This window comes from Dysidea avara, chromosome 8 (genome assembly GCF_963678975.1).
Source record: "Dysidea avara chromosome 8, odDysAvar1.4, whole genome shotgun sequence".
NCBI classification, from domain to species: domain Eukaryota; kingdom Metazoa; phylum Porifera; class Demospongiae; order Dictyoceratida; family Dysideidae; genus Dysidea; species Dysidea avara.
Window position 1 is genome coordinate 23,275,779 of NC_089279.1, and position 14,696 is coordinate 23,290,474.

Consider the following 14,696-nt stretch of genomic DNA (forward strand, 5'->3'; position numbering starts at 1 on the left):
AGTTCTATTGTATCTGTGTGATGTGAACAATGGACACTTAGTAATAGTATATTTGTCTGTTTATATACAGAACTACGAGAACATGTTTTATTCTTACTTCTTCAACACTGGTCTGCTAAGCAAGAAGAGGTTTGAGGCTCAGTTTTCTACAGGAGCTAGTAAGAATCCTGTCACAGGCCAAGAGGAGCAATGGCTGGGAATGAGCATCAATTCCATGTTTGACGGTACAGGGATGAAGAAACATGGAAGATCACCCTTGAATGTTGTTATTGGTTAGCAGTGCTATAGTTTAGTGAAGAGTTGGGGGTAACGCATTACTGTGTTATGTAATATTATTACTTTTTGCAGTAGGGAGTAATATAACGTGTTACACGACTGAGTAATGAGTGTATATATATAACGGATATTACATTGTAACTCGTTACTTTTTAATGAGCATTGTATCCACCACGTGATTGGTTATATCTTGGGCCTGGACAGTAGTCAGTGTTTCAGGCATGAACAACAAAGAGTTATAGTGTATGGGGAGGCCAAGATACCACAATAAAGTATTTTTTTGTAGCTGAACTACGCACAACCGAGAAACGCATGTTTCGCTCATGTCACTTGTGTAGTTGTGGCTGGGAACTTCAGTTGGACTTACCTTGTGGATCTTGTAACGAACTGGTGTATATTACTAGTTACTACCCTCAAAATAAAAACTAATATGAAACTTGTTACTTTTTCTGGGAGTTTATGTTGCTTGCAAATGACAAGTAACATGTAATGAGTTACATTTGTAAAGTAATGACCCCAACTCTGACCTCAATGTATAATGATTCCTGTTATGCATATCCTACCTGGTGATGCCCTCTTTATAATGAAGTATGCTGTACTACTGTAAGTCATATGACTGCTCTATTAGAGTAATCTAGAGACCAATGCATTTGTCAGCTATGCAACTAATTCAAAGAACACATGTTTTCTTAGCAGTTTTCAATACCAAAATGGCGTGGTAGTATTTGGACCAGTAGGAAGCAGTTTAGATGTTTATCAAGACTGTGCACCACACAAGATACTCTAATATAACAGTCAGTGATATACTCTAATAGAGCAATCGTGTATTTCCAAATATCTTTAGATTTAATATAAAATGTAGGGGGAAGCCCCAGAAATGGAGGACATGCCCATAGAGTTCCCTAGCCTAATGTTTCACATGCTAATAATAGCAGTCACATGATGTGACTACTGCAGAATTGCCTATTCAACATTCAGATGCTCCACTCATGATATGGGAGAAAAGATAGAGACTTAGTGTAGACATTTCTACACTACTAACTTACCAACCTACACCAATTACTGTATTGTGTTAATTTGTTATAGTGTTGGATGTGTCTGGATCAATGGGAGCATCATTTGATAGTTCAGGTGGCTACTCTATCAGTAACTCCAAGTTACAAGTTGCTAAACAGTGTTTGTCATCTCTTGTTGATCAGCTAAAACCAAAGTGAGTACAGCTGGCGTACTTCTTGTTTTAACACTTTGTTATTCCACAGTGACAGTTTTGGTGTGGTCAGGTTTAACCATGAAGCAACAGTACACCACAAGCTGACCAAATGGAAGAATGTTAGTTTAGTGCTGTGTGTATACTCAAGTTTTCCAAATCCAAAAGTACTCGGATAAGTCAAATTATTTGTAATAAAGCCAATTGATTTTTTAATACACAGATTTAAAGACTCAAATACTCTAATAAAACATACACTTGCACTTGAAATAATCTAATTGAACAGTCATTTTCAGTTTCGTGCAAACAAGGGTTGTGTATTATGCATACGTGATTTAGTGATCCAGTTGTGTAAAGACACAGCTAGTAACTAATATGTAGTACTGGCAAGAAGTTGCATACGGGAGGGTTGTAAAGGTATTGTAAAGTTGATTTCTGGTAAAATAATGCTTTTTTAGTAGGAAATCCACACAGCAATACTAGCTATTAATTACAATATATAACACCGAGTTTGTAAATGCCCATTTAATACTCTTTTTAGTCCCAAGATGGACTAAGGCAGGGCAATGATGGAGTCAGTCTAGGTCAGTATTATCAGGAAATTTTGCCATAGCAAACCTTTGCAATCCCTACTATTTAGTGGTACTACAGTGGGACCTCCCTTATCTGAACATCTGTGAGCCAGTTCAAATAAGTGGATAAATTCTTTATCTAGAGTGGTCTGTTCAAACTCCAATAAGAACATACACCTGTTGACGAAATACTCTAATAGAACAATCACTTCAGATAATCGAGCATTCTGATAATCAAGATTCAGATATTACTGTACTATGATATAAATTATCAAAACATACAATTGGCATATACTCTCAAGTTTTAGAATCATATCTGTTACTACCATAGTTATAGTTACACAGATATACACAGGAACCCCATGACATTTCTGAATGGTGGTCATTCTAAATCACTGCTGTCCATCTTAGATGTGGTCCACTGTACACAGTAAGTGTTGCACTGACTTCTAAAGGGATGAACCACAAGAAAGTCATGAATGGGCATAGGCCATACCTATTTGAAAAGTTGCTGCTCGGATTTATTTTACAACAAAATGGGTCGGTTGGTAGGCAAAAAAAAAAACCAAAAAAAAACCCAGCTAGCTAACAAATTAAACTACAAAATTATTATTTTTAGATATGTACATGCTTATCATTTCTGGTTACTAGCCATATAATAGATCAGTAAGTCACATAAAGCTGTATGCATACCTATCAAATCTCTTCTAATACATAACTATTTAGCTAAAACGGATAAACATAGTTCAATGAGCACTGCACTGATGCTATCATAGATTTTCTTCGCCAGGGGTGAGGAACATGCTGGTTTTACGTCTATAGATAGCTAGCATTATTGAGATAAAAATTGTACCTACTGATTGTTTTATTAGAGTATCTCGATCTTTTGCAGCAACTTCTAAGGTGTCATGTGATATAATTTTTTTCTTTTCTTAATTGAAATCTGTGCAAAATTGGGTCGGTTGGGTCCGAGCAACAACTTTTCAAATAGGTATGGCCTTAGTTGTATAGAACAGGTGTATGGACCTATGTATGTTTTAATAGAGTAATTGTGTTAATACACACACAGGTCAAGAAGCCAACACTACAGAAGAGCATTACCTCATTGATGGCCAGTGGGAGTACTTGTTTATCTGCTGCCATAGAAACAGCCACTGACATGTTTACCGATAATGTCATAGAAGAGAAGGGTACAACCAATCGGATCATCTTCCTCACAGATCTCTGCTCCACTATGGATTCCGTGAATGATGAGAAAAAGCTGTTAAGCGCAATTAAGGCTAATGCTCAAAGAGGCATATTTACAAGTGTGGTTGGTGTAGGAATGGTATGTTTAATAGAAACATGATTTTTAAATTTTACATCATCCATTGCGTATATTTTCTCTAAAAGTCAGTATGAATTACAGTGGAACAACCTATATAATTTTGTGACCAAAATGCCTTAGTTATGTTTGGAACATACTTGACGTGGTCACTATAATAAAGTGGTTCTTTTAACAAGGATATAAAATATGCCTTAGTTATGTTTGGGATGATGGAATCTACTTGGTATGTGGTCGGTCTTAAGAACTGGCTGGGATTTAATCCCTGTATTTTAGTTGATAAGAGCTGAGAGCAACAACAGTTGTCCTTGTACATGTTCTATGTTCAGTGGAAGTCTATCTGACTGTTTTCTAGATGACTGTTCTGTTAAAGTAGTTTGTTATATTTGAGGTTTATTCTCTCATACAGCACATCAGTGATACAGTATGAAACATTAGTTGATCAATACCAGGTGGTCCCAAGAGTGTTGCATAAATGTACCTACTCCATAAGAGTTTTTAATCTTAGCATGCTACTAATACAATAATTTTTTTCAAGGATCTGAATGTGAGGCTGGTAGAGGATATCAGTAAGACAAGAGGGGCTAAGTATCTCAGTGTGGACAATTCTGACGAGTTCAAGAAGATTATGAACCAGGTGTGACCTCTAGTAGATGTGTATAATAATAGCAATTGTGATGATTGTACTGTTAGGAGTTTGACTATGATGTGACTGTGCTGGCATTTAATATCAGAGTAAGTCTGCTAACAAAAGAGTACGAGCTCCTGAAAGGATACGGGTAAGTCATGTGTTTAATCTTACAGCAGCCAGTTTTTTTATAATTGGAGTAAAACACTTCTGCTATTAGCACCCTGACACATGCTGAAGTGCTAACTTATTCCAGAGTTCGGAATGGATCCCACATAATTTCCTGCTACACAAAAGTGTATGTTTGAAGTGTTCTGGTGTAGTAGGTATAGTCCAACACAACTGATCAGTTAGGATATAAAAGATTCCAGCAAAGTGAAATATTGGCTGTAAATTTAGGTATTAAATCCTATAGATCATTTTCTACTTCTGAGATGGTACAAATAACTAAATATACTATATTATTTAGTTTGCTTTATGGTACACAATTACTTCTGTGATACCACTTTTTGGTCATGCAAACACTAGGTGGTTTCCAAAGATTTAGATAACTGTAGTAGTGGCATATAACAATCTAGTGGACAGAAGACTTTATGTGATCGTCTTGACCTCCATTATCTGAACACCTGTGTGCCAGTTCAGTCATGAAGGTGTTTAAATACTGCACTTCAGTGTTAAAGCTATTCATTTAAATACTGAGCTTATTCATCTACGTTTAAAATGCATTAAATTTTTACTCTTATAGAACATACACTTGTTAGCAAAATACTCTAATAGAACAGTCAACTCTAGCTTTCAGATAATACATAATCAAGGGTTCGGACAATCAAAATCAGGGTTCAAGGGATAATCAAGATTCGGAAACTCAAGTACTAGAATACATGTATATTTATCAAACAAGCCCACATATATCACACATGAAAATTTACAATAAAAATGTTAAACCACGGCTAGAATCTATATAATAGTGGGAATACCCTGATTATCAAAGGTACTCCAGGTCAGATTATGTACTTTGGAACATAAACTGATTTCAGTTGTCTTGATTATTCATTTTAGTGTCCATATTACCAGGCTCCACTGTAATACAATAATATGCTCTAATAGAGGATTCAAGTTGACAAACATTTTTGAACTGAGGTTGTAGTGTACCTTGGCTCTGAAAGTGATTGTAGTTACCTATTGTGCTAGTTTTTTTTGTAGGTTTACTGGTTACAGATATGTACAGATCTCTTTAAGTATATAATATATCAAGTTGAGCTGAATAGATAATGGGGATTGCATTGTGTTGCTATTATCACAGATCACCTGAAGTCAACACCTTAAAGGCAGGGAAGCCAGTGGTGATATCATCTGAGTTTCCATCATGGCAGGATGATAAGGGTCAGAGCAAAGGTGGGGTACTCCTCTTCAAGTTTGGGAAACAAAAGAAGGCAAAAACTGCCCCGAAGAAACTTAAGGTAGATAGTTTGTGGTCTATAGTTTATTCATTATGCCAAACTATAAAATTATTACTTACTGCTTGAAAAGAAATTTCATAGTTTGTTTGAAGAGCGACCAATTTCTCAGGACTATATTAGCTAGTGTTAAGACCAAAAAATGAAATTCCTTATTTTTCTACCAAGCTTTCCACTATTACACGTTCCTATGGCAATGGTACAGGTGGCTTTGTGTTGTTAGGATTCTGTGTTGGTATTGCTAGATGGAAGTGAAGTATGAAGATCTGGAAGGGGTCGAACACTGTGACATTGTGGATGTTCCAATAGCAAATAACTTGAAGGTACACTTGAGGTCTTTACAGGAATTCTACCTATTGATAATGTAAATTACTTTACAGGACGCCAGCGTACGAAAGGCAGCACTGTTAGTCCACTATGTGGATCTTCACAATGACTATGTGCTGGATGCAAGGAAAAGCAAAATGAAGTTTCTGGAATTATTTCAAACTTTCCGGTATGACCTATGTATGCTATCAACAATCATATTAATTGTGCGGTATTGTAGGACCCACTTTATGTCAGAACTAGAAGACATGAAAGACAAAAGCCTGGCTACATTCAATAAGGTATGTATGCAAACAAGCTTACATTTGCTAGAAAATTTTCAATGCTTTTGCTGATTGTTCTATTAGGGTGATTTGGAATTGATTGACAAAATCATTGAATTGGAAAGTAACCCGAATCCTCCAGACAGTCCTACCACAATGCCTAGCAGCAGCAGTGGCTTTGGGTTTCCACAGTTAACTCCTCGTCCCCCTTTTTTCTCATCCTTAGCTGCTGCTCCTATGGGTTTTCCTCTAGTACCTGCAGCTAGACAGGTTGCTGGTGCTCGGCGTCCAAATGCTAGAAAAGGTTCAGCTAAGAAGCATACTGTTAAAAGACTCAATACCCAGAAGGCTAAAAGTACAACCAAGAAGACTGTTAAGTGGCAGAAATCACCAACAGCTAAGAAATCAACTGCAAGTACCTCCAGCAAAAGCCCACAAGCTGCAAGTTCTAGAAAGCGACCTGCTCCATCTGATTCACCAACATCTGATACAAAGAAACCAAAGAAAGCCCCGACTCGTGCTAGTGTCAAGAGTACAACGAAAAAAGCTGCAAAGTCAGTAGCAAAGCCAAAACCAAAAGCAGCTCCCAAGAAATCAAAATTAGCTGCTACCAATGTCCAGGCAAGAAAGGCTAAATCACACAGCAATGTCGGAGCACAGAAGACAAAGCAGGTTGTGACACGGCGATGTTCCAGTAGAGTCCGCCAGCACCGAACCTAACTGAGAACACAAACACACAGAGTTTTGTTACAGTATATAATATAGCAGAGAACAGTAGTGTTTTATTAGAGTGTTTAAGTAGCACCATATGTATGGCTTTTGATTATACTGGAACCATACAAGTGCATGCAAGTCTATTAAGTAATATGTAATGTGGAAGTCTTACAAGGTTCAATCCTTACAAATTGTGATGAGCTTAATCAGCACTATAACAGGCTATTCACCTAGCAACCTTTTGTGAAGTTATATTGGGACTAAAACAGAACTGTCACTTTTCACTACACCCATACACTGTTGCTACAGTATATATACACTACTCATTGGGAATTTGCACCTTCATCTAAACTTCAGTACACCTACTGAGATAACTATATAAAACATTAAGAACTATACAAGCCTATCACTTTTAGTACATGTATAGCAACAGTAAGTCATGATATTGTGTAAAGCTGGTAGCTCCTTTGGGCTGTTTACAATGTAAGTTAGTGTCTGTTTGTGTAGGCCAAGGGTATTATCATGTCTTGCTGTGTGATAACACACAGATGGTCATAATTGATAGTTTTGCTGATCTTGCCAATGCTGGTATGAATAGGTTTAGTCAGGCTAGGCTTATCTTATTATGACTATAGGTGTGTACTGTGAAGGGTATTTACATTAAGTTTTATGACTAGCTTAGCATTTTAGTGTAAGTATTGTGTGTAGTTGAGTGTGTTTCTAGAGTCCTTCTTGGTCAGTATAGTCAGTTAGAAATGTGTAGTGTTATTAGGTAGTAATAGGCAGGTTGATGAAAGTAAAACTCTATTATCTATTATTGTGAAACATCATGAAATTACACTTAATTCAGAAGAAGAGATGATGAATGGTAAGGTTTCTTTCAAATATGGAGTACAATAATATTTATGGCTAATAGTCATTTGTGGTTGCGGTACACCTGTTTACGAGACATAGTGTCGGACTGCAATAACATGTTTTGCCAAAATTAGTAGTATGACGGATGCGGTGTGTGGGATATGTCAAAACACCATCTGCCCCACACATGTAAGGCCTCAGGGTATTTTTTGTGGGAAACACGGTGACGTACAAAACTTTGTCGTATATATTACTAAATTGAATGGCTTCTTCAATTGTCACATTCTGCTGAGTCATAACACGTGATCAGTTCAGTAGTTTTGCGGTAGAAGTGGTAGTTGTTTATTGTTGTGTTACATTGGTGAGCAACCTTTAGAGAAAATAACAAAGAGGTGAGTGAATAAATTGATAGAACAGATATGATAACATTTATGATAAAAATATATCTTAGATGGCAATTATAAAGTAGAGAATATTTTTAGTTTAAAAGTTTAAAATATACAATAATATATTAGTACTAACCAGCAATGTATATGTTATAAACTTACTACAAGTCACTAGATCTCTGTAGCTACATGGAGGCACAATAGTTGATACCAACACTCAGTGATACAGTAGATAATCTACAGTAGAGAAAGACACACACCAGTTACTCATCACCTTGTATTCTAATAATTTAACTGTACATCTTTTTCTTGTTATTGTAGACACAGAAGGTCACATTTGAAAATGATGTCAAAGAAGATCAACAATATTACGGTTTGTAACCGCTACATGTTGTACAGCTGCAATGATACTCTTTTGGTATATAGCGAGAGAGCCAGATTACCAATTCACACCATGATGATCATACAGATCTTAACAATGTAAGTTTATCTTTCTGCATGATACCATTAGAACTAGAGAGCTTGTTGCTTCAATGTATTGCAGTTACACTACATTTGTATGCATTCACAATTGTGTTACGTGTATGTGTGCTGAGTGTTCTATACTGCATTCTCCTCAATGTAATAGGTTGACTACTGCTCTTCTAGTCGCATTCAAAGTGAAACTTCAGTTGAAAGAATTTCTAATGACTTGAATTCTCTAGTAAGTAGCTATAACATAATGTATTTTAAGATTATAACAAATTTATTACACTTTTAGCAACCACAGTGCGAAGCTGCAAAAGACGGACATTGCAGGGGAGAAATAAAGAAGTACTGTCACCTTCATTTTAACTGCTTATCAGCTGGAGAAACATATCACCGTTTTTGTACATATCACTATGAACATGCTACATTCTGTCCAATACACCCAACTTTCAACAAAATTACATGATCAACACAAATTAAATTTTAATTTTTTAAATCCGTCGTTAATTTTTGTGTTTATGCAGTTGTAAAATGTATTATTTTTATCAAATATAAAAGTAGCCTATGCTTGTACTATGGCGATTGTGGTCTGTATAAATGCATGAATTAGTAGTAACAGGAGAGGATGTATAATGTTGTATGCATACACTACTGTTGTCAGAGTGTGGTGGTAAAGGTGAGCTGACTGCTAGTGAAATTGACAACACAAAAGGGAACATAAAAGGGAAGTTAAGCACATAATATGTATGTGCCTCAATTTTATTGGAAAGATTCAATTATTGTTGAAGAAATTCATTTTGATAATAGTTATACCTCTGTCAAACCTTCCACCACCAAACTTAGTTTGTGCTGTACTCGGCAATTGCTCTCATCCATTCCAACAACAGCTTGCTATTTTGGCTGACCATTCAGCTTGTAATTAACACTTATTAGAATCAATAAGGTGTAAATTAGCCAGGATATTTACACTTTACAGCCCTGCATATGGAAACAATACACAGCCACGTTTCGCACATGTAGTTGTAATTTAGCATTGTCGTGATTTCATACAGCACCACAACAGGACACTTTGTGTGGTGTGTGGGTTGTATAACCACTGTAACGCATGATATTAATTGCCACAATAAACATTAATCTATCCAACAAACATCAGTCATGTAATATGTTGTAAGCCGTACCTGGTGTTCTAAATGTTATTGTAGCTAAAACATTACAAATTGAGGCAAAAATGATAGTTAAATATATTGTGGTAAGTCAACTACTAAGCATTGCATAACTGGACATGTTGATAAAATTGTAGAGGTTCAATCATGAGATACATAACAGTAAAATTAGATAGCACGTCAAGTTCTATTATTGCATTAATAATAAAAATCCCTTACAGATAGTATGTGGATTCTTTTTGCTGAAAAATACAAAATTTCCCTTTTGTACTGCCTTGTCAGCATACGATAGACTAGAGTACGAAGTTATGGCAAACAGAATAGTATAAATAGAACAAAAATATAATGGCATTCATGATCAAAGGAATTAAACTTTAAATCTTGTTTCATGAGAAATAACGTCATATGGCATCAATAGCGACATATCAGCAGCAATATCATCATCACATGGTAAGCCTCCGATTAATAGCACTAATGCCTGGACTAGTTTGCATTATGTTTAGGAATGTGAAGTAGCAAGGAACCACGGCTCAAAGATGGTACCAGACCAGAACTGCTCAGGAGCAGTTGAAACTTATGGCCCTACGGTGTATTCATGCCTGACACAACATCAGTACCATACCTTTTGCACACAGCACTACAACTTGTATTGGTGCCCTATGCATAGTTGTGGTTACAAGAGGGGTACATAAATGAGAATGTACCTGACACTTACATTATTGTATACCACATATTTATCACTGTAATAAGAATGTATTTGTGCCTTAGTGTAGGCATTTGGACGATGTATCATTGCACTTTTAAACTTTGAATTTTGCAGACAGTACTTTATTATAATTGGCGATTAATCAAAAAGCTAATTCACTATTGCAGTTACATCAGCCAACATTGCTCCTGCTGGCTACAAATTACAATTATATACACTCACAAAAACCAGACAAGAGTGCAAATTGCAGACACACCTACTATATACCTAATTAATATCTCGAAGCATGTTCCTGTTCAAATAAAGCAAATACCACTGTATAAGTCAAAACACTAAAAAAAAAAAAGGTTAACCAAATGGTTGATATAACATCTGATGTAAGGAAACAGTAATCATGTACCACCACATTTGCATGCAACACGATTTGCATGCACGGCGAAACCACAGAATAATGTAGAATAACACAAAATTGACACACGGCAATGTTATTTTACTTTGGTGAAGGTTAGTGTAGTGATGCAATGGCTACCCCTGCCTACTTTGTAGATGAAAATAACTGGGTAAGACTGCTGATTGTGTACTAAACTATAATAGTTATAAAATACATAGAATATCTGTGATGTAACAACACCAGGGGCACTACATTATGGACGGGTTCACAGATACGGAAGTGATTCATATAATTGCTTGAGACGTGGTCAGTACCATTCTTTTTGTGATCTCCACCATCGACAAGTCAATTGCCCTATACATACACATTATTACAGAACCAGATAATTTATTCCTTCTTAGGACTGATTGAACAAGGAAGACAAAACATTAAATTTTTCTGCATCTGCTGTTATGTGCTAGCATTACATTAACAGCACTCACATAAAATAAATAATAGCAATATTAGTGTAGCTGTGGACATTAGAAGCTAGTAGTTTTGCTGCTTAAATCGTAATTTGTGAAAATGTGGCGTGATAATTTCAGCATGTTCATACCTTCTTGACTACAAATACCATTGTATAGAAGCAAAAACAGTCCAAAAACACTTTCCAGGTTGCAAAGTGATGTCATTTTGTAACTGTAAAAGACAGCTTCAAATTGAACACTATTAGTGTTGCTCAATGAATGCTTATTTATGCAGTATTCTGTATGAACACTGAGAGTATACGTTTTATGAGTGAAAAGGCAAGCTGTGTAAAGGAAACCAAATACTTATTCCAAAGCTACCAATTCATATAGCTACTTAACTATGAACCATACTATCACAACAACTACTATCTGGTGTCCTGTTTGTTTCATCGTGTGTAGCAAGTGTGTAGAATAAGCTTTGACTGAAAGTAATAGAAAACTACAGTCCAAGATGGGAAAGAGTGATAAGCATTGCAAGTAACATAATATATAAATGGTTACATACTTTATAAATAGCTGATTTGTCAGGCAACTAGACCAGCTGAATCATTATAGACTTGTGAAAATAATTTAACAGAATAGGTACTACACATGCCTGCAGAGTGACCGATATCACTATTTTTGTGAATACCATCTTATCACGTGAACTGTCCTATTAACGTCAGTGGATATAACACACATAATACATAATATAAACATTAATATATGCAAAAATAGATGTAAATATAAAAGCAGTTCCAGTACACATCCAAAACTCAGAAAATCAATTTGACAGAATTTTACTGCATAGCTACATCTTTTTCAACATTATGGATACACTTAATTCGACATCAACAATTAAAGGAAGGTGTGTGTTGTGAAGTTACATTAGAGAGAGTGCAAGCTTGATGACAATTTTATTTGCCACGTTCCTTGTCTGCAGGGGCCACCAAAGAGGCAACAATCCATGCAACATAGTTGGATTAACTTCAGCAGTTTCTGGCCTTACAGAGAGGGGAAACTCATATAGCAATGAGTGAAATGATACCACTAGCAACCCCAGCAGTCCATAGTGCACTATAAGTTTTAAAATTAGAACTTGTCCAGCAGCGGGTCAGTCAATGCTACTAGCAACCAGAAGGCATGATCTTTAATTAATAATAAATGGAAAAATAACAGAGATGATGACTAGCAGAACAATAGTTAATTACACATTTAATGATTGCATGCAATGACCAAATTGATAGTGACAATTAGCTAAGTAAAACTTTGGGTGTGTAAACCTTAAACGCATACTAACAATATAGTTCTATATAGCAACATTTTTAGCTGTCATCTACTAGAATCTGCTATTTCCTGAGTAGAGCAACTCAATGGCAACGTGATGGTAAACCATAATTTAGTTATAGGAATAATGTCAGTAGGTAAATCACCGTAACATTTCATTGTTGTGGCTTCTTTCACATTTAGAGAATTAAGCGATAGGTAAATTAGACGTCTGAATACTTTCAATCAGTGTGACATTAATCATGAGCGCATGTGGTTATTCAAGGAAGAATTACTACCAAGTAGCAAAGATACCAGTAAGAAATTATATAAGTTTCAATAAGTGAAGTTATATACTAACATAGTAGCAGGTTCCATCATGTGATGTATGGAGTACATACCATCAGGGCCCAGTGAAGACATACAGTCACCTTAGCTTACGGTGTTTGAATAGAGGAGAGGTCCACCACTTCTGTAAATACCACTATAACAAAGCAAAGGAGTCCTGTCCTATACACTATGCCTACTATCGTGTATAAAAACTAGAAGTTGAGAGAAGAGGTTTAATGGCATGCTGACTGAGATTGTAATACGGTGAAACTTTGCACAGCGCTACAGTATACATGCGTACTGTGTGCATATGTATACACGTATGTATGTTCTTATGTACCATTTATAGTGTACGTAAAATGAATGTATGCTACAAAATTGTGGGAAAATTAGTTTTATTGCCTACTTGTAAGTACTGAATGCTGGTTTTAAGATTCAGAGTGTTGTAGCTTGCTAATGGTTGAAGCATCTTGTACCAAACTTTCACACACTTACACAAATTCCTCACTTTCCAGAGCTTTCAATGTACAAATAGGCAGAAATAGCCAACATCTGCCAATTGGATTTGGATGGTTTCTTCATGAATTGACTGTACCAGGCAAGCTCCAACAGGGTGATGGGGAGGTTAAAGGGTTGTTTTCAGAATAGAAGAAAAGCATGTAGAGGTGAATTAGGGGCTATCCTGGGGTCAAAACCAACTGAAATTTACAGAACAGGTCTTTATCCAACAACATGGGGCTACACAGCCATGTACAGCCGTATCCAGGTTGGCCAAAGCTGCAAGCTCCATAAAGGCCTCAAACTGCTCTTACAACTCACCACTGGGCTTAGAAAAAGTAGACCACTTAAATCTGGCTGATTTTGCAGTGGAATGTAATAGAGTAATTTGCATTCATGGTGAAAATCTACAGCTAGCTCACAAAAAGCTCAGGCAAAATAATGAAGCATTTGAGACCTCATACCTATGTCAGATTAAGACTATTATAATAGAAGAAGATAGTTGACTGCAAGAGACAATCAATGAAAGTTATGAACACATGTGCATGGTTCACAACTTAGGGTTACATCCCAAACATAACTAATCCAATAACTATTAATGGTACAATAAATCAACAATTCCACACATTTTAAGTGACACAGATTACATTCAGCATAATTTGTCCAAATGAAGCCAATGGGTGGATATAATATAGTCATAGAATTAAAAAACAACAACAAAAACAGTGACTACTTGTTGGCTTCAGGTACTTGTCTCTTTTTGTACGAACACTGGCAGAACTACAGTACTGTACACACACACGAAGCTGCTATGTCAAAACAATATTGGAGTTAATGATGAAGGACAACAAATAATGTAAGAACTGTCCTATTTTATTACATGTATGTGATGATTTTTGGCACAAATGTAGTTGTTCTGTCAAGTAAACACAAAAAAAGAATACACCAATCACTGGTGATGTCAGAGTATATAGCGAGAGGTTCTAATCATGCTTACCCAATAACAGTGGCTATTACCACTATTTTTGCAAGTTCCATTACAATCAGAAGACCTGCCCAGTTGATCCTAAGAATAAACATTAGCAGACATGTATAGTATCTACTCATTTAACTGCTGATATTGTATTTGGCCTTTTATATATATATATATATATATATATATAAACAGATAAAAACTGTAGTGTTGTATAGCACTCCTGTTTGTAATTAATTCATGGAATCCTTATAATTCAAGTCTTTATATGGTCAACATTTTGTAATCAGTACATATTCTGCACCCAAGTGGGACTTTTTGCAATTGTAATATGTGAACTGATGGAGTAGTGCTTGACAAGATTGCTATTATCCCTGCTAGAGCATTGCACCTCTTTCTGTCAG

General features: G+C 36.0%; 2 protein-coding genes and 2 long non-coding RNA genes across 10 annotated transcripts in view; 3 read left to right on the plus strand and 1 right to left on the minus strand.

The window, feature by feature from the left end:
* The window catches only part of LOC136263354 (uncharacterized), a 9,261-nt gene extending 2,365 nt beyond the window's left edge, over positions 1 to 6,896 (plus strand). The window contains exons 3-13 of the mRNA XM_066057875.1: positions 71 to 272; positions 1,363 to 1,486; positions 1,536 to 1,605; positions 3,125 to 3,382; positions 3,918 to 4,016; positions 4,073 to 4,158; positions 5,311 to 5,467; positions 5,710 to 5,787; positions 5,845 to 5,960; positions 6,012 to 6,072; positions 6,139 to 6,896. Of these exons, the coding sequence (XP_065913947.1) occupies positions 71 to 272; positions 1,363 to 1,486; positions 1,536 to 1,605; positions 3,125 to 3,382; positions 3,918 to 4,016; positions 4,073 to 4,158; positions 5,311 to 5,467; positions 5,710 to 5,787; positions 5,845 to 5,960; positions 6,012 to 6,072; positions 6,139 to 6,774 (1,887 nt within the window). The 3' untranslated portion in view covers positions 6,775 to 6,896. The remainder of the gene's footprint in view (positions 1 to 70; positions 273 to 1,362; positions 1,487 to 1,535; positions 1,606 to 3,124; positions 3,383 to 3,917; positions 4,017 to 4,072; positions 4,159 to 5,310; positions 5,468 to 5,709; positions 5,788 to 5,844; positions 5,961 to 6,011; positions 6,073 to 6,138) is intronic.
* LOC136263363 (uncharacterized) overlaps positions 5,695 to 14,696 on the minus strand; it is a 36,345-nt gene continuing 27,343 nt past the window's right edge. For all 5 annotated transcript variants that reach the window (XR_010704590.1, XR_010704591.1, XR_010704587.1 and 2 more), the window contains 2 exons: positions 8,172 to 8,246; positions 5,695 to 7,993 (listed from right to left, as the gene is read on the minus strand). This is a non-coding gene — a long non-coding RNA (uncharacterized lncRNA). The remainder of the gene's footprint in view (positions 7,994 to 8,171; positions 8,247 to 14,696) is intronic.
* On the plus strand, positions 7,159 to 9,054 carry LOC136263356 (uncharacterized). 3 transcript variants are annotated; one of them, XM_066057877.1, is made up of 5 exons: positions 7,159 to 7,251; positions 8,331 to 8,382; positions 8,436 to 8,489; positions 8,638 to 8,712; positions 8,770 to 9,054. In XM_066057877.1, the coding sequence occupies exons 1-5, from the start codon at positions 7,208 to 7,210 to the stop codon at positions 8,941 to 8,943; spliced, it is 399 nt and encodes a 132-aa protein (XP_065913949.1). In that variant the 5' UTR covers positions 7,159 to 7,207; the 3' UTR covers positions 8,944 to 9,054. The 3 variants fall into 3 exon arrangements, 1 of the variants encoding a protein (XP_065913949.1); XR_010704579.1 differs by lacking the exon at positions 7,159 to 7,251 and adding an exon at positions 7,337 to 7,636; XR_010704578.1 differs by lacking the exon at positions 7,159 to 7,251 and adding an exon at positions 7,695 to 8,015.
* LOC136263358 (uncharacterized) lies at positions 9,843 to 14,454 on the plus strand. The gene is made up of 5 exons (XR_010704580.1): positions 9,843 to 10,090; positions 10,144 to 10,906; positions 10,956 to 12,808; positions 12,860 to 14,175; positions 14,231 to 14,454. It is a non-coding gene; the product is annotated as an uncharacterized lncRNA (long non-coding RNA).

Bases quoted from the DNA above. Each gene is read 5' to 3' on its own strand.
- LOC136263356 (XM_066057877.1), top strand. From the start codon at position 7,208: ATGATATTGTGTAAAGCTGGTAGCTCCTTTGGGCTGTTTACAAT. The intron at 7,252-8,330 runs GTAAGTTAGTGT...TTGTTATTGTAG, and splicing joins TCCTTTGGGCTGTTTACAAT to ACACAGAAGGTCACATTTGA. The intron at 8,383-8,435 runs GTTTGTAACCGC...TTTGGTATATAG, and splicing joins AGAAGATCAACAATATTACG to CGAGAGAGCCAGATTACCAA.